The sequence below is a fragment of the Arachis hypogaea genome, chromosome 16 (assembly GCF_003086295.3).
Source record: "Arachis hypogaea cultivar Tifrunner chromosome 16, arahy.Tifrunner.gnm2.J5K5, whole genome shotgun sequence".
Lineage (NCBI taxonomy): Eukaryota > Viridiplantae > Streptophyta > Magnoliopsida > Fabales > Fabaceae > Arachis > Arachis hypogaea.
In genome coordinates, this window is record NC_092051.1 from 116,633,095 (window position 1) to 116,653,961 (window position 20,867).

The 20,867-nt window shown below is 37.1% G+C and overlaps 1 protein-coding gene across 1 annotated transcript; it reads left to right on the forward strand.

The window, feature by feature from the left end:
* The first annotated feature begins 17,135 nt into the window (after nucleotides 1–17,135).
* Nucleotides 17,136–18,311, forward strand: LOC112757403 (F-box protein At5g07610). Its single transcript, XM_025805993.1, has one exon. The coding sequence runs from the start codon at nucleotides 17,136–17,138 to the stop codon at nucleotides 18,309–18,311; it is 1,176 nt and encodes a 391-aa protein (XP_025661778.1).
* The last annotated feature ends 2,556 nt before the right edge of the window (nucleotides 18,312–20,867 follow it).

Sequence of the window (20,867 nt, forward strand, 5' to 3'; positions counted from 1 at the left end):
AGGCCAAAAGCAAAGCCCTAAGGCCAATCCATGGGTTATCTAATCCTCTTTTTTTTTTTTTTTTACATAATCTATTTCAACAACACACATAAAAATGATTAAAAGTCATTAGTTTGTTTTATCCCTTTATCATTTTTATGCATAGAAAAAAATTGAAAAATAAATGTTAATAATGTACATTGATCATATTAAATCCAACTTTTAACTATATATATCAAGAAATCAAACATGGCATTCACTATCTCATCACCCTTTTCCTTACTCTTTAGTATCTACCATTAATAATGTCTCTAGAAAATCAAAATAAAGTTGACACAAAAATTCATCATCTAAAATCATGAATGTTGAGGGGGATGCATCGTTTCTGTTGACACTTCTTCTTCATGAATTTTACCAATTTCATCATCTAAAATCAACCAATTAAAAAACAGTTAGAAGCTCAATTTAAAATATTATTTGAAAAAAATAGCATAAATGTTTACTATCATGATTTGGAACAAATCCACGTAACCAACTCCTTGTGCAAATAAGCATTTGGACATGCTCATGAAGAGTGGAACTTCTGTATTTTGTTAAAACACGTCCACCAATATTGAATGCAGACTCAGATCTTACCGTACTGATGGGAATACTTAAAACATATCTGGCCATAACTGACAGAGTGGGAAACCTATCCTCATTAATATTCCAAAAATTCAGCACATCATACTTCAAATCATCTTCATTCGTGTGAATCAAACCTTCTTTTAGATAAATCTCTAATTCATCTTTATCCTTGGAAGTTTGGGTTTCACAGTCAAATTCTCTGAACTCCTAAAAGATGTAGTATAAAGATTATTTAAGTAACAAATAAACATAATAGGAGAAAAATTAAACTATATTAAAATTAAATACCTTCATCACCATTTTGCTCTTCTTTGTAAGCCTTCCTTCTTCAGGTGACTTAGGAGATTGGTTACTACTTTGAGAAATTGTTGAACCACCAAAAGTATTTGTATACTCTCCATACAATCTTTTAAATTTCTCCAATACTTCATTTTCCTTCAATTCAAAGGTTGAAGGATCTAGTTTTTTGTAACAAAACCTCAAGAACTTTAACTTTAATTGAGGATCAAGAATTGCCCCAAAAGCCAAGACAGTGCTAGAATCCTTCCAATATTTATCAAACTTCATCTTCATTCTGAAAGCCATGTTCATAATAACAACATCATCACAAGTTTGATTGTCTTTCAAAAGACATTCAATTTTCCAAACTTGCATAAAATATAAATTTGATGTTGGATATGATGAACCCGAAATGAGGTTTGTAGTTTCATAAAATGGCTCTAAAAATTCACACATTTTTTTTTGCTAAGCTCCATTCTTCATTTGTCAGACAATCTTTATAAGCTCCATCTACAACACTAAGAATGTCAAACGCTTTTTCAAATTTAATTGCACTTTTCAACATCATATATGTAGAATTCCATCGAGTTGGAACATCTGATTTTAGACCAACACCTTCTTCAATTTCGGCTTGCTGCACACAATCTTTGAATTTCATCATTCTCCCATCAGAAGCTTTCACATATTTCACACTCTCTCTGATTTTAAATAAAGCTCCAACAGCCACGTTTAACCCTTCTTGCACAATCAAATTTAAAATGTGAACGGAGCAACGTACATGAAAATATTCTCCATCGCAAGGCAAACTATTCTGCTTATGTAGATGAGTTTTTAAGATGTTTTGCATGTTGTCATTTGCAAAAGCATTATCTAAAGTAATAGAGAATACTTTCTTATCAATACCCTATTACTTCAAAGAGTTAAATAAGACTGCTTCCATATCAGTTCCAGTATGGGAGGAATCATTCGACAAAAATTCAAAATCTTACTCATTAGTCGCCAATTCTCATCAACAAAATGAGCTATCAGACAAATATATCCTTCAGTGGTAGATGCTGTCCACACATCAAATGTCAAACAAATTCTATTAGGTATCCTAGACATCTTCTGCCTCAATTTCTCTTTCTCTGTTGAATAAATCATTTGAAGATCTGAAACTAAAGTGTTTCTAGAAGGCATTATAATCATTGGACTAATGTAATTAATCCAATCTCTAGTACCCTCATACTCAACAAAGCTAAAAGCAAGATCATATTTTGCTATAGCCTGAGCGAGTTTTTTTCTATGAACATTTTGATCAATTTTGGTTGGCAGACCCTCTATATCATCATCAAATCTAATATTGAGGGGTATAGATTTACAAGAAACTATATGACGACTCAAATGAGAAGTCTCGTAACCATTCTTAGTTTTCGGATTTTTTCCAATTTTGTATTCATGATGACAAAAATTGCATTAAGCATTTTCAATACCATCTCTGTCTTTTCCAATCTTCTTAAAAAACCTCCAAACATTAGATTTTTTACCAGAATCAACACTACCAGAAGCTTGAATAGGAGTCTCAGAAATAATCTCATCATCCATGTTTATAAATTTCCTAAACATATCCAAATAATGTGTATTAAAATTCTATAGCAACAACAACAACATTCATTAATTCATATTAATTATTCATCTTATCTAAATAGGCATATGCAACTGCAAAATTCAACAAATTGAACTAATATGACAACTATATACACAGTAGAAATGACTAAAAAAACTACCTTCTATGAGATTATGTGCTTATATAAAAATATTTAATCACAGAAGTCTTTCACCAATCTTTAAGAGGGAGGGGGGATATTACCAACTTTTTAAGTCTTTCATCAATTTGAAATTAACACAGTAGACATTAGATAGTACAAAATGTTCAGAAATCCTAACAATGAAGCAAATCAAAATCTGCACACTTAGCAACAACGAACAAATAGCATTATAGCAATGAGAAAAAAGGAGCTCTTGATAAAGAGTTACATACCTACTTAATCCAAAACAATAATTTCAACATTAAAGCACCTAAGTTTTATTATCTCCCTTATTTTTTCCAGTTTATATACTCCTTCATCTCTCTCAAACCCAACTATTTATCTTCAAAAGTTGCTCAACAGTACCATCATGTACTTTAAATTAGATCCCAAAAGAAAGAAATCCCATAGTTTTGTTGGAAAAATGAGAGCCAAGCACGTGAACATACTCATTTGTCAAATTTGAAGCAGACAAATGAAGCTCAAAAAGACATTGGTCCACTGCATTTATAATTTTGTTTCATCCACTCTAGCACAAAATGTCACAGCCATAAACAACAAAAAGAGGGTAAAAGGTGAAAAAAGAAAGGTGAAAATGGTGGGACTCTTTTGAATGGTTTTAGAAATAAGTACATATAATAAAAGTGGCTTCACCTACACGTTACAACTAGAAAGGAGTAAGGAAAAACTCTGAAGCAAAACAAAAGCCTAATAGAACAATGATGGTGACTTGAAAATAATAAGTAAGCAAACCTTTGTTTTATATATATTTCACAGAAAGCAGCATAGTTTGTAAAATGTTGTGAGGTGATGAGTCTCCAAGGAGTCACCGGTTGCCGGATTTAACAGCGAACTGCCTGCAAGAAATTTGTTACTTCCCTTGTTCTTGACCACCGTTTCATAAATTGTTTTTCTAGAAGTACTAGAAAGAATTTACTGTCCAAAAAGAGAAAATACAAGCGAGGAAAAAGTCCATCATTCTGTTTGCTTAACTAATAATGATATCAGTTAATTTACCTTTTATTTCAATTAGAAGAGTAACTAAAAAGAAAATTCTTGATTAAAAACAAAATAATTACCCTCACTCCGAGTATTATTACTATGTTTTTTAGAATGTTATTGCTATTATGAGATTATGTATTAAAAAAATAGTCACAACAAAATATTGAAGGTATATGATAATAATTAGATGAACTTAATGTCAGTTTAAGGAAGAGAGTAAGAGACTATGCAGCATGAACATAATTCATCAAATCCAGTGAAATCATATCTCCAATTTTTTACTTTACTCATTGATGAGAAGACTTTTGCGTGGTCTAGAAATTCACAGATAAATCCTCGTTGCAAGTATAGTTTCTAAACCAATAAGAGTCCTTTCATACAAAAGTTTTGATTGTCACAAGTAACAAACCTCTTTAAAATTGATAACCGAAGTATTTAAACATCGGGTCGTCTCTCAAGAAATTGCAAGGAGGTGTTCTTATTATTGGTTATGAGTCCTGTAAATTGAGGTTTTGGGTTGAGAAATAAGAAGAGAAAATTGCAAGGAAAATAAAATAATAACTAATAAAGTTCTTAGCAAAATATGAGAACTGGACGTCATATCCTAGTTATCCTTATCAATTGTGATGAGAATTGGATTTTGCTCCCACTTTGTTAACCTCTAACTATGAAGGTAAGTTAAGTGGATGAATCAATTTGATTCCTCAGGTCCTAGTCAATTCCTAAGAAAATACTAGAGTTATTGAAATTCAAATCAATCAGCAAAGATAATTATCAATCACAAGGAGTTTGATAACTCAAGTGCCTCCAATTAATCAATTCAAGCTAAGACTGTAAAAAGCTAAATTAAAAATCATAAACCTAAAATACCTCAAATTGTATTAAATAGAAAATCAATCTAAACATAAAGAGTTCATGAACCAAATTGAGAAAATAAATAAAAGGAACATTGAACCTGAAAATTGAGAAGAAGAAATCCTAGGTCCTTTAAGAGGAATCCTAATCCTAAATCCTAAGAGAGAGGAGAGAGCCTCTCTTTCTAAAAACTACATCTAGACCTAAAATTGTGAATTATGAGAACCTCCTGAGTCTCTGCATGTTCCCTGACTTTAATCTGTGTTTCTGGGCCAAAAACTGGGTCAAAACGCGGTCTGAAATCGCCCCCGGTATTTTCTGAATTTTCTGCAGATCGTGCATGTCACGCGTACGCATCGGTCACGCGTACGCGTCACTGGCCGAATTCCCTTTCCACGCGTGTGCGTCAGGCGCGCGCTCGCATCGTTGTGCTGATCTGCTTCCACGCATACGCGTCAAGCATGCGTTCGCGTCGCTGCGATTTCTCCATTTCGCGCGTTCGCGTGAGCCATGCGCTCGCATCAGTGTTCGCTGGTCATCTCCTCGTTTTCTTGTGTTCCTTCCTTTTTGCAAGCTTCTTCTCCATTCTCTAAGCTATTCCTGCCCTATGAGGCCTGAAATATTTAACACACGGATCACGGCATCGAATGGTATAAAGGAGAAATTAAAATACACAATTTAAAAGTTTTAGGAAGCAAGTTTTCAATCATAGAGTAAATCCAGGAAGGAATTGTAAAACCATGCAAATAATATGAATAAGTGGGTGAAAATCTTGTAAAAACTACTCAAATTAGCACAAGATAAACCATAAAATAGTGGTTTATCAACCTCCCCACACTTAAACATTAGCATGTCCTCATGCTAAGCTCAAGGAGACAAAGAGAATTAATAAGGGACAGTAAGACTCATGAAATGCAACCTAATTATAAATGCAACTATATGCTAAAATGATTCTACCTACCTGGTTAAAAGCAAACAAGTTCTCCAAGACAAATACGAACCAATTTCCACTAATTCAAATCGTACAATAAAAAGCAAGTAAACTTGTAAGAAGAGAGCTCATGAAAGCAGGGAACATAGAATCAAGCATTGAACCCTCACTGGTAGTGTATATCACTCTAACTCTCAAGTGTCTAGGGTCAATCACGCTATTCTTCCCTAGTCATACTTTCTAAACCTTGTTCTTCATCTAACCAATCAACAAATATTTAGTATACCAATGCAAACATCATGAGGTCTTTTCAGGGTTGTAATGGGGCTGAGGTAAAGGTAAGGATACATGTATGGCCAAGTGAGCTGTAATATGAATCTTTGACTAACCTAAGCTCTCACCTAACATACATATACTTTGTATACTTTTAAATTCATACCTAGCTACCCAAGATTCCCACTTTTGCATTACATACTCATGTACCAAATTTTTTATATTTCTTTACTTTTATCACATGTGCATTGATTTTTCTATTAAAGCTTAACATTGGGATAATTTTGTCCCCTTATTTGTTTACTTATTTATTGATTTTTTTTTGAATCATAAAAGCAAACATAACTTATCAATGCACATGGATTTTCCATTATTTTTCTATTTTGGTTTTTCATGAGTAGGTTCCCAAATTTCCAATATTCAAATAAGTTAGAAACATGATACATTCCCTTATTAACCCATGTTCCCACAGTTTTTCCACACTTAGTTGATGCACAATCTCTATCTTAAGCTAACCAAATATTCAATTGGGGTATTTAATTGTTTTTCTGCTTAAGGCTAGTGATGTGGTTATAGAATAGAAGGGAATTAAAAAGCTCAAAGTGGCTAACAATGGTGACATAAAAGGGTAGGCTTATTTGGGATAAGTGAGCAAAAACAAGTAATGGCCTCAATCATATGCAAGCATGTAAATATACTAAATAATGGACATATAGAATGGAACATAATCTAGATTGCAGTTATAGAGAAGGAAACACACAAGAATAAAATGTTGTGGTTAAATAATGTAACTATATAAATAAGCTCAAAATCTCACGGATTGTGTGTTCTTTGGCTCAAGAACCATGTTCCAAATACAACTTCAAACAAGTTTAACACAAAAATTTTGATTTTAAATTAGTGAAATTTTTCAAAAATAGGGTCCTAGAAAGAAACTTATTATTTTTCAACCAAGTAGTACTTAAATACAAATAATCAACTACACACGCAATCTATTGTGCAATGTAACAATGAACTAATAAAGAAAATAAGACATTGGTGTTGAGAAGAGAATAACTAACCCATGGAGATCGGTATCGACCTCCCCACACTTAAAGATTGCACCGTCCTCGGTGCATGCTGAGATGTGTAGGTGGACGGGCTATTCCAACTGGCGCTTTTCTTCGAAGATTTTGCAGATGGACTTGTCTGTCTCCCCATGTAAACGTCTTCCAGTTCCCTTCCAGGTGGCCATCCTGAAAAAAAAAGGGAAGAAAAGTAACCCAATAATAAAGATAAGAAAATAAATGAAGTATGGGAGGGTTAATGCCAAATGATAAGGGTCTCATTTACATGGAAGCTTCAACATGTACGTGAAAAAATAATAGAAGCACATGGCATACCAGTGGTGCAAAATTTGCAACAATGGGAAGAGTGTGGGTAATGCAAGATAGTGTATGTTTATGTCAATGTAAGAGGGGTACAAGTATCATATAAGATTAGCATTGACCTATAAATAATATTACCAAACAATGGAAACAAGTCACGAAGCACCAAAATGATATCAGAAAAGATACAACAGTTGAATAAGAAATTTTAACACCAATGAAAAAATAATAAATTTAGAGAAAAAAAATAAAAATATGCACAAAATGAAAATGCAATGAAAGAAAGTATGCAAATAAGTAAGTAAAATAGAATGGAAGTGAAGAAGGATGATGAAGAAAAAGAAAGTAGGAAAGAAAGAAGAAAGAAGAAAAGATAGAAGAAATTAAGATTAGAGAAGAAAAGATAAGATAATTGGCACTAATCTGGATAAGTTGTGCGACGCAGGCGACGCGGACGCGTGGATCACGCTTTCGCGTCACTGGCGATAATTGCAAGTGACGCGGAAGCGTTGGTCACGCAGACGCGTGACTTGATTTGTGCTAGTGGCGCGAGAGCAGCCTCGCGTTCGCGCAACTCTCTGTTTCAAACGCATTTTGCCAAAATTTAGGGTGACCCGTGCGCGTGGGTAACGCGCACACGTGAATGGTCTGATTTTGTAAAACGAAGCGGCCGCATGAGGCACGCGATCGCGTGGGAGGGTTGGTGCTTCTAGCATGGTTCCAGTCCCACTCCATCATAACTTGCTGCCATACACCCATTTACGTCGATTTTACAGGCCACGCATTCGCGTGGGTGACGCGGACGCGTGGGGAGGCTATATCGCAAACGACGCGAATGCGTCAGTGACGCGGTCGTGTGGTCATGTTTGTGCCTAAGGCACGCCTCCAGCCACGCTTTTGCGTGACTCTCTGTTTCTTTTCTTCTCGTATCCAAGGCACCTGTGACGCGAACGCGTCGCGTGCATTCCTTTTTTTTGATGTAGTATGCAATATGCAGAATGCAGAATGCAAATGCTGATATGGAGGTTATGGATAATTCCAGGTTCAATAGAATAACACAAAACTTTAAAACAAACAAAACAAAATAAAATTAAAATTGAAAAGGAACGATCATACCATGGTGGGTTGTCTCCCACCTAGCACTTTTAGTTAAAGTCCTTAAGTTGGACATTTGGTGAGCTCCTTGTCATGGCGGCTTGTGCTTGAACTCATCCTGAAACTTCCACCAATGCTTGGACTTCCAATAAGCTCTATCAATATCAAGTAAATTTCTCATGCTTTGATGGAGTTCTTCACAATCTTTGAGCTCCCAAATTTGATCCTCATATATGCCTGGATCCCAAATATTGTTTCTGCACCCGTCTTCAAGTTGATCATCATGGTTCCATCCGGGTGGCAAGCACTCTGAATTCTCTACGGAGTACCAAACTCTTCTTTTAGATCTAACCAAATTATCACCAGTTGAGCCCTTACATCTTTCTCTTGAAGTATCAACCTTGATAAGCCTTGATTTGCAACTCCAACCACTAAACATTCTTCTCTTACACTTAATGCCACAAAGGTTCCTAAGTTGGCCGTCCGTTTCAAGAATACGGTACTCAAGTGGGATAGAAAGATGAACAGAGATAAGTTTTACCCACTCAAGCGAAGGAGTAGACGACAACCTAGGTGGATGGAGAAGTCTCCAACGTTCTTGACAAAGCGTACTCAACTCCCGTCCATCCTTTTCGAAGGGCTTCTACTTCCACATCATTTGCAGACTCAATCAGAGAAGAGTCTTCATACTCAAGGAGTTCGTTTGCAGATGTAGATTTATCACTAGGAGGACTTGATGCATGATTCTCATCACCAAGGGAACTTACTTCTTGATCTATCCCATCCAAGTCTTCATAAAGAATATGCCATGGAGGTTGTGCACTGGCCTTTCTGACATCAATTTCAATCTTATTGGAGGGGTACTCTACAATCCTAGATTCCCATGGAGGTTCAGCATCTCCTAAATCTTCAACCACTTCTTTCTCTGTAACTATTATGGATTCCTCCACTTGTTCCAATACAAATCCATGTTCCTCATTGTCCACCGGAGTTTCTAGTGTCTCCTTCATGCTACGCTCTTCTTTTGATTCTCCACATGTAGCCATGAGATTACTTTGAGTGTTCAGATGTTGGGAAGCTAATCGATTTACTACCTCGGTCAAGGCAGTCGCGAATTCTAGTACTCCCTGTTTCATCTCTCTTTGCCTTTGAAGAAGAACACCAATAGTGTCATGCATTGAAGGTTGAGGTGGATATGAGAGATCATTACTTGGGAGGAAAGGTTCATGATAAGAGGGTGGTTCATCACTCTCCATCTTTTCTACTTGTTGCACAGCACACTTCAATTCCTTGTTCTCAAATTGAGATTCTTTAGCCATGAAAGCTTCGGGTGCTGTTCGGCTTATCGCTCGGTCCAATTGGCGAAGGGTTGCATGAAAATTTTCCACTGTTTCCTTGAGACAATCCTTTGATTCTTGTTGCGCTCGGCTATCATAAGTAGGATCATAAGGCTCTTGGATTGATGGATGTGGATGTGGTATATATGGAGGCGGTGGTCCTTGGGAGTAACTGGGTTAGAATTGGGGTGGATCTATGTATGGCTCATATGGCTCATAGGGTGGTTGATATGGTGGATAAAGGTTAGAATCATGTGATGGTGTTTGGTAGTAGGGGGCTTGTGAGTATGGTGGTCCAGAGTTGTGTTGAGGAGGCAGTTCATAATCATATGGTGGGCCTTGTTGGTAACTACAAGGGGGTCCACCATATCCATCATCTTGGTACGCTCTCTGGAATGGCTCTTGACTATAGTAATTTGGTGGAGGTTGGTTGTCACGAAAGGGTCCACCATAACTATTGTCTTGGCATGCATTGTGGGATGGTCTTTATCTGTGGTACTCTGGAAGGTGTTGTTGCCGAAAGGGTTGATCAGGTCCTCGTGGCTCCTTCCATCTCTGATTGTTTTGACCTTGATGCATGTTCCTGTTATAATTTCCATTCCTTGTAACAGCATTGGAACCAAACTCAAAGCGATAGGGGTGAGAATTCATAGTAAATAATAAAAATTAAAAGCGAAAATAAAAATAAATAAACAAGCAAAAGAAAATATTTACAATAACCAATAACAAGGCACACATTTGCGATTTCCCGGCAACGGCGCCATTTTGATGAGAAGACTTTTGCGTGGTCTAGAAATTCACAGATAAATCCTCGTTGCAAGTATAGTTTCTAAACCAACAAGAGTCCTTTCATACAAAAGTTTTGGTTGTCACAAGTAACAAACCCCTTTAAAATTGATAATCAAAGTATTTAAACCTCGGGTCGTCTCTCAAGGAATTGCAGGGAGGTGTTCTTATTATTGGTTATGAGTCCTGTAAATTGGGGTTTTGGGTTGAGAAATAAGAAGAGAAAATTGTAAGGAAAATAAAATAATAATTAATAAAGTTCTTAGCAAGATATGAGAACTGAACATCCTATCCTAGTTATCCTTATCAATTGTGATGAGAATTGGATTTTGCTCCCACTTTGTTAACCTCTAACTATGAAGGTAAGTTAAGTGGATAAATCAATTTGATTCCTCAGGTCCTAGTCAATTCCTAAGAAAATACTAGATTTATTGGAATTTAAATCAATCAACAAAGATAACAATTATCAATCACAAGGAGTTTGATAACTCAAGTGCCTCTAATTAATCAACTCAAGCTAAGAATGTAAAAAGCTAAATTAAAAATCATAAACCTGAAATACCTCAAATTGTATTAAATAGAAAATCAATCTAAACATAAAGAGTTCATAAATCAAATTGAGAAAATAAATAAAAGGAACATTGAACCTGAAAATTGAGAAGAAGAAATCATAGGTCCTTTAAGAGGAATTCTAATCATAAATCCTAAGAGAGAGGAGAGAGCCTCTCTTTCTAAAAACTACATCTAGACCTAAAATTGTGAATTATGAGAACCTCCTGAGTCTTTGCATGTTCCCTGACTTTAATCTGTATTTCTGGGCTAAAAACTGGGTCAAAACGCGGCCCGAAATCGCCTCCAGCGTTTTCTGAATTTTTTTACAAATCGCGCATGTCACGCGTACGCGTTGGTCACGCGTACGCGTCACTGGCCGAATTCCCTTTCCACGTGTGCGCATCAGGCGCGCACTCGCGTCGTTGTGCTGATCTGCTTCCACGCGTACGCGTCAAGCACGCGTTCGCGTCGCTGCGATTTCTCTATTTCGCGCGAGCCATGCGCTCGCGTCAGTGTTCGCTGATCATCTCCTTGTTTTCTTGTGTTCCTTCTATTTTTGCAAGCTTCCTCTCCATTCTCTAAGCTATTCCTGCCCTATGAGGCTTGAAACATTTAACACACGGATCACGGCATCGAATGGTATAAAGGAGAAATTAAAATACACAATTTAAAGTTTTAGGAAGCAAGTTTTCAATCATAGAGTAAATCCAGGAAGGAATTGTAAAACCATGCAAATCATATGAATAAGTGGGTAAAAAGCTGATAAAAATTACTCAAATTAGAGATAAACCATAAAATAGTAGTTTATCACTCATCTCTGAAGTTTTAACAAGAAGTAATTGAAGAGAAAAGTAGAAGAAATGACCAAATATAAGGAATGCATATACAGAGGAAGAGATGAAATTTTGGATACTACATACTAGTGTTGCTTTGCACATCTATATAAAGCTAATTATCTTATTTATTATGTCATTACCATTCTCATGAAACTCATCCAAATATGAAGATAATGAATTAAAATCAGAATAGAAAGAAAATATGGAATATACAGAAGCTAAACAATCCAACAGCTAATCATGCTAAGCAACAATACCAAAATCACATTATTGCTATATTAAAAATATTGTAGCAACCCTTCTTGCAAAAAATTATTGTAGCAACCCTTCTTGCAAAAAATTATTGCTAACCTTACTAAGCTCTAATCACCATAAAATTTGATATTCACCAACTAAATTTACAAGCTTTAAAAGAAACTAGATTCACAAACTTATCAAAATTTGGATTATGTAACAAAATTCTGCATAATTCTAACTTTTGCCAACCATCAACTTCAACCATAAAATCTTGTTTTAATTAATTTTAAGAGCACAAATCCAGTTTTAATACTCCATTTACCTAGGATAAATATTTCAAAAAGGTTAATGAAATCTTTCCCCAAAATTATCATATTTTGGATTCACCAAGACACCAACTATTAAGTAAATAGGTTTCTTACTAATATAAGCAAACTTACTAACACAGTAACACTCATCAGAAATCTAATTTTGAAACTCAAACACATCTAATCTCACACTAGTGAAGTAGTGAATAGTAATCATGTAGTCAATTCTCATCCTAACTCAACTTTGATTCTCAATTCCATAATCTCCTTTTGGGAAAAAATTTAAAACAAGTTCATAGTTCACATTTCACAATTCATAGTTCAACCATTTTGAAATCACCCACCTCAGTTTATTAACAAGAGAATTAAAATGGGTGATGCAAACAAACAAAGAAAAACTCAGAGAGGGACAGAAAACGAAGAAACCCACCTCTGATTCCGCGTGAGGGAGGAGAAGCAGCCACTGATTTCGAAGGTAGAATGCAGATCCTTTCACCGTTTCAATTTTCAACGCAAAAGTAGTTCTCGAGTCAGGGTCTCAGGGAGGAGAAGATTATATTTGGGGCTATTAGGGTTTATAGGGCCAGTCCTGTTTTGATTTTTGTTGGGGAGGCTTAATTAGGGCTAGGCTTACAAAATATGATTTTGTAATTTGTAGGGCTGTGGGCTAGAATTATTTTGGAGGGTTGAGGGCTAGCCCTAAGGTTTGGGCTAAATTGACACTTCTACCCACGGGTCTTCAGGTTAGAATCCGTCTTAGGTCAGGGAGGAGAAACAATAGTCTCATTCACAACAATCTTATCAGGATCAAGAGGGGAAAGATCTAGGTCAGGAGCAATGACTCCGACATGTTCTTTCCAAATTCTCCAAGCCTCCTCCGAGCTCTCTGCCACGGAGTCCTCCAAATTCTGATAAGCCTTCCGACCTTTCTCCAGCTCCCGCTGGAGATCAATGTTCTCAGAAAAGACCCTGACATTGAAGTCGGGACCTCTCCTGCTTCAACCAGGTAACTTCTCCTTGGAGCCTTTTCTCTTTCTCTTGATAGAGGCCAATCCTCCCCTGAAACTCCTCAACCTTTCGGATAGAACTCAAAGAGCTAAGGAGAGTTTGGTCCAAAATATTAAGAAGTTTTGTGCATACCCCAGCAGCCCGAACACTCCCCTGAACCATGATATTAAGATGGTTTCGAACGGAAGCATCATCCATATTGATCCGAGTATGGGAAAAGATGTTATTCCAAACGAATTTGGGACCATCAAAAATAGCTTCCCCAGAAAAAGAAGAGCCAGACTCTGAAGTCTTGCACTTCTTCTTCTTGGGTTCAGGGGAAGGTTGGATGGGGGGAGGAAGAGAAGAAGCAGAGGCAGAAGTTACTATAATTGGACAAGAAGAGGTCCCCAGATCACGAGGAGGAGGAGGAGTGTCAGCAGACCTCGCAGCATCAACCCGAGCCCGAGACCTTCTCTTGGCATCCTGAACCTTCTGGTAGGAGGCGCTGGAACCATTCTTCACCCTCTCTGAAAAGAAGAAAACAAAGAGTTAGTCTACAAATCGGAAGACTACAAGTCAGAAGACTATAAGTCGGAAGTTACCAAAATCAACAAAAAGAAAAAACGAAAGCTACCTAATTGGGTCCGTAGAAAGCTCGGAGATCCCAACAAAAATTTCTTAGTGTCCAAATAGGGGGCCCTTCCCCGGACATCTCGAAAAAACCCCACGATAGCCTCCTCTACCTCATCCAAATCTTCCAGGCCATATTTCTCCATTGGAGAGGCCTCTAGCCAATAAAGAGGAAATCGGGGGTTGGAGTTTTCATCAAGGAAAAAGGGATGGTAACCCTCTACAATTTGGATTTTGAAAAAGAAATTCTTGAAAACATAAAAAGATTCGTCAAACATAGAAAAAACTTTTCGACCTCGAATGGCCCGGAAAGAAATCCACTGCTGCTTGTTATTTTGCCCACTAAAGGGCTTGGTCATATGGAAAAGATAAAAAAAGATCCTTAAAGAGGTTGGAAAATCCAGCTCTCGACTAACAAGTTGATAAATTTTCATGAAACCCCAAGAGTTGGGGTGAAGATGGGTAGGAGCAACTCGGCAATGACATAACACGCTTAGTTTGAAGTCGGAAAAAGGCAGAAGGACCCCTAGGCAGGTAAAAAGGCAGTCATACATAAAAAAGAAATAAGGGTCAGCATCAGCAGCCTTCCCAAAACAAACCCGGTCTTCAGGACCCGGGGCAATCAACTCATACTTTGACTCATCATCATCAGAGCCACAGATCCTATGGTGGGTGCGGAGGTCGGTGATGTAGTCTGTGTCTACTAAGAGTTTCTCCTCAAGAACAGTAACATCTACCCACTCAGAAACGAGGGAAGACATCTTTTCCAGTAAAAAAGAAGTAGCTAAAAAGATAACGAGACCTACAAAGAAAAACAGAAAAAAGATAAAAAACAGGATCTCTAAAAGAACAAAGCAGTCCCTCACTAAAACAGAGTCACCAGACCTACAGATAGACACGCTACGAACACGCAAAAACTCTTCCAACGTGCAAAATAAAGCATCAAAAAATAAAGAGGGGAAGAAGAAGAGACTAACCTTTGTTGATAAGCGCGAAGGAAAACGAATATAGCAGTAGCGAAGCACTCCAAAAAAGGAAGACTAGAGAGTTTTTCCTTTGAAAGAAACAGAGAGTGTAAGCAGGAAGCTTTTAGAAGACGAAAGAAAACAAAGAAAAGAGAGGAAAAAGAATTTATAAATACGCTAGGGGCAACTTGGTAAAAATCGACGCAATCATTAAAGAAATGCGTCGTTACCAATGTAACTGCTCCCACGTGTAAATGCAAGACCCGTAACAGACGCAACGTTTGATTAGACGCGACTGTTGAGAAATTTAAATCACGTCGGTTTCAAAATCATGTCAGTTTCAAAATCACGTCGGCTACAAGCCCGAGTTCAAATACTCGAATCCAACTCGTAAGTAAAAGAGATCGGACTCGAGTAGGGGCACTGTTCATACCCTGACCCAACACTAGGGCCCAGGTCCAAATAAACCAAAAAGGGCCAATCCAAAGATTGGCCTTCATTATCCACCGACCTCCTTATAAGAAGTCGGATCGAATACAGACTCCACTCCAAAGAAGTCGGGATCGAATGATAGTTGGCCGATAACGCTTATTCAAATAAATAACTGTCCCTAAAATCTCTCAGCCCACTTCCAGGAGCCATATCTCAACTTCCCTAAGATAAAGGGACGGTTATCCACCTTAAAAGGTGGAACTACTCCAACGGTGGTTATTGGTTCACCAATATGAATACACTAATACCCCTCAGGTATCTCTAAGTTCCAATACTCTCTAAACCTGCTAAAACCTTTTGCTGACTTAGGCATTGCAGTGTCTTTGCAGGTACCACCCCCCCCCCCCAAATTCCTCCATACACACAAGTCGGACGACAGTCTCCAAATGCCAACCAAGTCGCAGGCCGCTCTGTCTCGACGCTTGGGCCATCCTTACAAGCCCAGTCCACTAATCTCCGATTACCCATCGTAACAACAACTATATGAGCTACATACTAAAACCAGCTATTAAAATAATTATTAATATAAAATATATATTAAAATATAAAATATATATTAAAAATAAATTAAACTATATATATCTATATATAAAAATATATAATAATTAATTTTAGTATATAAATAATATTTTTAAATTCTTAGTGATAAATAAAATAAAAGAAGAAATTAAGATTACATTTAGAAGGAAGACTAAGATTAAATTAAATTTTTGTATTATATTTAGTGTAAAACTAAATTAAGTTTTAGTATTTTATTTGATTCAAGATAAATATGAATATGAAATAAGAATTTTTAATAAAATATCCTTAGTTATTAAACTTTTTAATTTTTATTTTTAAAAATTTCAGTCTCTTCTATTTCTATTTTCTAAAAATATTAGAAAAACAAAAATTTTGTGTCTTAATTTTAGTCTCTAATCAGTAAACACAATATTAAATTTTAATTGTTCAGTTTCAATTTTAGTATCTCAAAATAAACATTATTTAAAAAATTTTTATTGGAGAAAAAAAAACTTAACTAACTATATAAATTTTATTCATAGAAAATAATATCCTTTGAAACCAAGAATCAATTATTGCCTTATATAAAATTCCAAAAAACGTATGTAAAAATGCAAATTACTATATTGCTTTATATCTTATTTGGTACAAGCATTAATTCATTGACTACCCATAAATTCTTATATAAAATTTTATTCCACAACGTATTAGTCTTGATCTGCTAAAAGATACCGAAGAGAAGAAAAAAATTATCTATATCTTAAACCTTTCCTTTTCAAAGGTATACGACTAGTAATTCACTGAAAAACATGATTAGGAAAGTACTGATTACAAAGATCTCATGCAATAAAAATAATGGATCTCTTCAATTATAATTCCTCATAAAACACATGGAAAGTCTGAATGTGAATTCAGTTAATTCCAAATTGACACCAATATTTTGAAATTGAGAATCATTTATTACTTTATATACAAAACAATACAGATATCAAGATATATACTTCCTTATGCGTATGTTAAAAAAGGTATGGAATTCTTTCATTTATGTATGTATTGCTTACTGCTTATTATTCTTTCTCTAATTGTTACTTATACCGCTTAAACCCTTTTTTTTTTCACATTTATACAACTACAAAATTTAATGAAAAAAAAAAGTGACAAAAGGTTTGATTTTCTACCAAAAAAGGATAGGTCTTAAAAGCGGGTCACTTGCACTTGATTACACTATAAATTCATTTGCATATCACAAGCGAGGCACCAACAAACTCATAAACATCAAAAAATTCATTTCATATTTTTTGCAATCATGAAGCATAGCCCAGGCGATGCTGTTGCCGGGAACAAAGATCTTATGACGGACATATTTCTCCGGCTTCCGGCAAAAGACGTGATCCGATGTAAGTGTGTGTGCAAAGAATGGTTAGCTCTCATTTCCAACCCTCAATTCGGTTACTCACACACTCTTCGTTTTTGCCGCAATAACCGTTATCCACGAGTTCTATTGCTTCGAAAAATCAGTGATGACACGGGCAACATGAAAGTTTGTGTAGTACCTTTCACGTCCAATGACCAAAATACCCTCGTCGAAAATAATATATGTGAACCCGTTTCTTCCATCCTTCAATCTTGCAACGGTCTTCTACTTTGCGACGCTAATACACCGCCGCAATCAACAAACCCTAGAACAAAGAATTTCGAACAACGTTGCAGCTACCGTGTAATTAACCCTGCCATTAATTGTTGCTTCAATCTAACCTACAATAGTATCAAACCTTATCCGCATTTCTTGATGCCATTTCTTTATTACGAGCCTCAAGATTCCCCTTATTACAAAGTGATCATGTTCAGTGAAATTTCTTGGACTTCTCAAAGAAGTGCAGTTGAGATTAGTGTTTATTCATCAGAGACAGATTCATGGACTGAATATGGGGTTTTCTGTCAGGGCGTACCTGTTAAGTTTGGTGTTTATTGCAACGGTTTTGTTCATTGGTTCAGTCCTCACAAGATATTGATCTATTTCGATATCAAGAAGCTTTGCTTTAACGAATTGCGATGGACATCATATGAATTTTGCATTATGAATGTACAATATTTTGGACAATCCGGAGGGAATCTGCACTTGGTTGTGGCTAATCCTAAAAGGGAATTGGAATATCATATTTGGGAATTGGAGAAAGATTATTGTGGGTGGATTTTGAAATACCATATGGATCTTAATCGTATCTGTGAAGGGGTAAATTTGAAAGTACAGTATCCTGCTGATCAAGTTTCTATGTGTGTTGTCTGCCAAGAAAATGAAGAAGAGGACTCAGCAATTTTGTTCCTCAGTGATTCTAATGATGATGAGAAGATCAAGATTGTGTCTTATAATTTGAACAATCATGGTTCAAGAATTCTCCATGAACTAAATCAAGAGTATTCGTTCAAGGCATTGCAGTACTTTGAAACTCTTTCACGTGCTACTAGATTTGATCATGTTTGAAATTAGTTTAGGATTATTATTATTATTATTATTATTTTGGGTTATAGTTTCCGTAATTTCTATTGAGTTGGTACTATTTGTAGTGGGTGGTGTGATTGGTACTTTTTTGTTTAGATAAAACACTGTATAAACAAAGAGTAACACAATTATGATAGCAGATACTCTCATAAAGTTGTTCTAAAATATTTTTTTTTAAGGATGCTTATGTGTTAAACTATGATTGGATGTATTTAATAAACCGATTTAATGATTTGAAGATTGAAAACAAAAAAAATTGGTCTTTTATAATAACTTCAATGAACTTAATTGTCCATACCATAACTATCAAATTTGGTTCAATCTGGCCTACTTACATAATCGAATCGGATCATTCTTTTTTTTTTTTTTCAAAATTTCGAAGAATGACGCCGTTCAGCAATCCTAACTCTCCTCCCTCAACGTCAAGCTCGAGCTCTGTGGCTCACTGCGTGCTCTCCTGCCCAAGCTTTCTTCCTCTCTCGGCTCTAGTCTCTCTCACAGTCTCTGGTGTGGCACTCAATCTTATCGCCGCTCTCTTAGCTCGGGTATCTGTCACTGTCTCTGGTCTAGTACTCAGTCGCGATCGTGCGCCTTTCCTGCCCTCGTCGTCGCTGCTGGCGGCAGACGCAGTAGGTTTCGGGATTTGTCTTCGTCGTTCCCTATCTCGCCACTGTCTCGCAGTCAGTCCCACGCCTTCGTTCTGCTCGCAGATGTCTCAACTCTCTTTGGCCATAATTCCTATTGGTATGTTGCAGTTCTTCTCCATAACTTGATTTTAATTCAATTTTGCTTTAAGGTTTGATGGGCTTGGTGTGATTATTTCTAGAAATCCTTCAGTTGGGGCTTGTCGTTTTATTTTAGGAGTTAGAGATAGATTCTAATTCATCTGCTCCTCATATAACAACATATAAATATCATCTGTGCATTCTACCGGTAATTTTAATCATTCAATATATTTTTTAAGTAATGTCTGAATTTAGAGGTTTCATAATCTGGATTTTGATGGATGATGGATATAGAAGTTAAAGTAGAATTAGCCGATGTAGTTTCTGTAAGCAATTAGAAACATACTGTTCATACCCTGGCCCAATAATAAAGGCCTAGGATCCAAGCAAAAAGGCCCAACCCAAAGGGTTGGCCCTCACCCAGTACCAGCCTTCATCCCCAGAAGTCGGTACTGAACACGACCTGCTCCAAAGAAGTCGGATACGAGGGTTAGCTGGCAGATAACACTCATTCGAATGAGTAACTGCCCCTAGAAACTCTCTAACCACTTCATAGAGCCATATCTTAACCTCCCTAAGATATGGGAACGGTTATCCACCTAAAAAGGTGGCACTACTTCAGCGGTGGTTATTGGTTCACCACTATAAATACACTGACACCATTCAGGTATCTCTAAGTTCCAATACTCTCTAACCTGCTCACACTCTTGCTAACTTAGGCATCGGAGTGTCTTTGCAGGTACCACCCCCCATTCTTTCACACGTACAAGTCGGACGGAGGAACACCGAGTAACAGATCCACTCGAAAGCCACCTCCTTCATACGTTTAGGCCAACCAACGCCATCCAGCCCATTAATCTCCGGTTACCTACCGTAACATTGGCGCCGTTTCCGGGGACCCGAGAGATCAACCAGTGATGGCGGATAGATCCCCTGAAGAGGGTCATGTGGAGACAGATTCTGAACAAGAGAATCTGAACACTGGAAACAATGAGGCAGACCAGACCCTTCACCAGGAAGCCAATGATCAACACAGGGAAGGCACCTCCAGAATAAAAAACCCGAAGGTAAATTCCTCGGAGGGGTGCGAATCAGAAAAAGAAGGACCATCCCACGCAATTGAGCTCATGGGATTAGTCCACAGTCGCCTCGAGCAGCTAGAACAGGAACGGGAACGACAAAAGAAAACCGAAAAGAACCTAAAAGAGGAGATGGAGCGACGAAAAGAGTTAGAAAGAAAACTCTTAAAGTTAGAATCCTCCTTCAAAGGTCATAACTCCCACGACGGTAGAGAAGATTCGCCCTTAGGGGAGAAAGATCCTTTTAGCGAGGACATAATGAGGGCAAAAGTTCCGAGAAATTTTAGAAGCCCCGATATGGACCTCTACGACGGAACCACTGATCCAAAGCATCGTCTGAGCAACTTTAAAAGTCGGATGTATCTGGCTGACGCTTCTGACGCTACGCGATGCAAAGCTTTTCCGACAACCTTGTCAAAAGCAGCGATGAAGTGGTTCGACAGCCTCCCTCCGAGGTCAATTACCAGTTTTGAAGACCTCTCAAGAAAGTTCTTGATGAGGTTCTCCATCCAGAAAGACAAAGTAAAACATGCACCAAGTCTCCTGGGAATAAAACAGGAGGTCGGGGAGTCCTTACGGGCCTATATGGAAAGGTTCAACAAAGCATGTTTGGAGATTCAAGACCTGCCCACCGAAGCAGTCATCATGGGGCTAGTCAATGGTCTTAGAGAAGGTCCCTTCTCACAGTCCATATCAAAAAGACACCCCGCCTCTTTAAGTGATGTACAGGAAAG

Excerpts from the sequence above, each read along its gene's own strand:
- LOC112757403 (XM_025805993.1), top strand. The coding sequence starts at position 17,136 with ATGAAGCATAGCCCAGGCGATGCTGTTGCCGGGAACAAAGATCTTATG.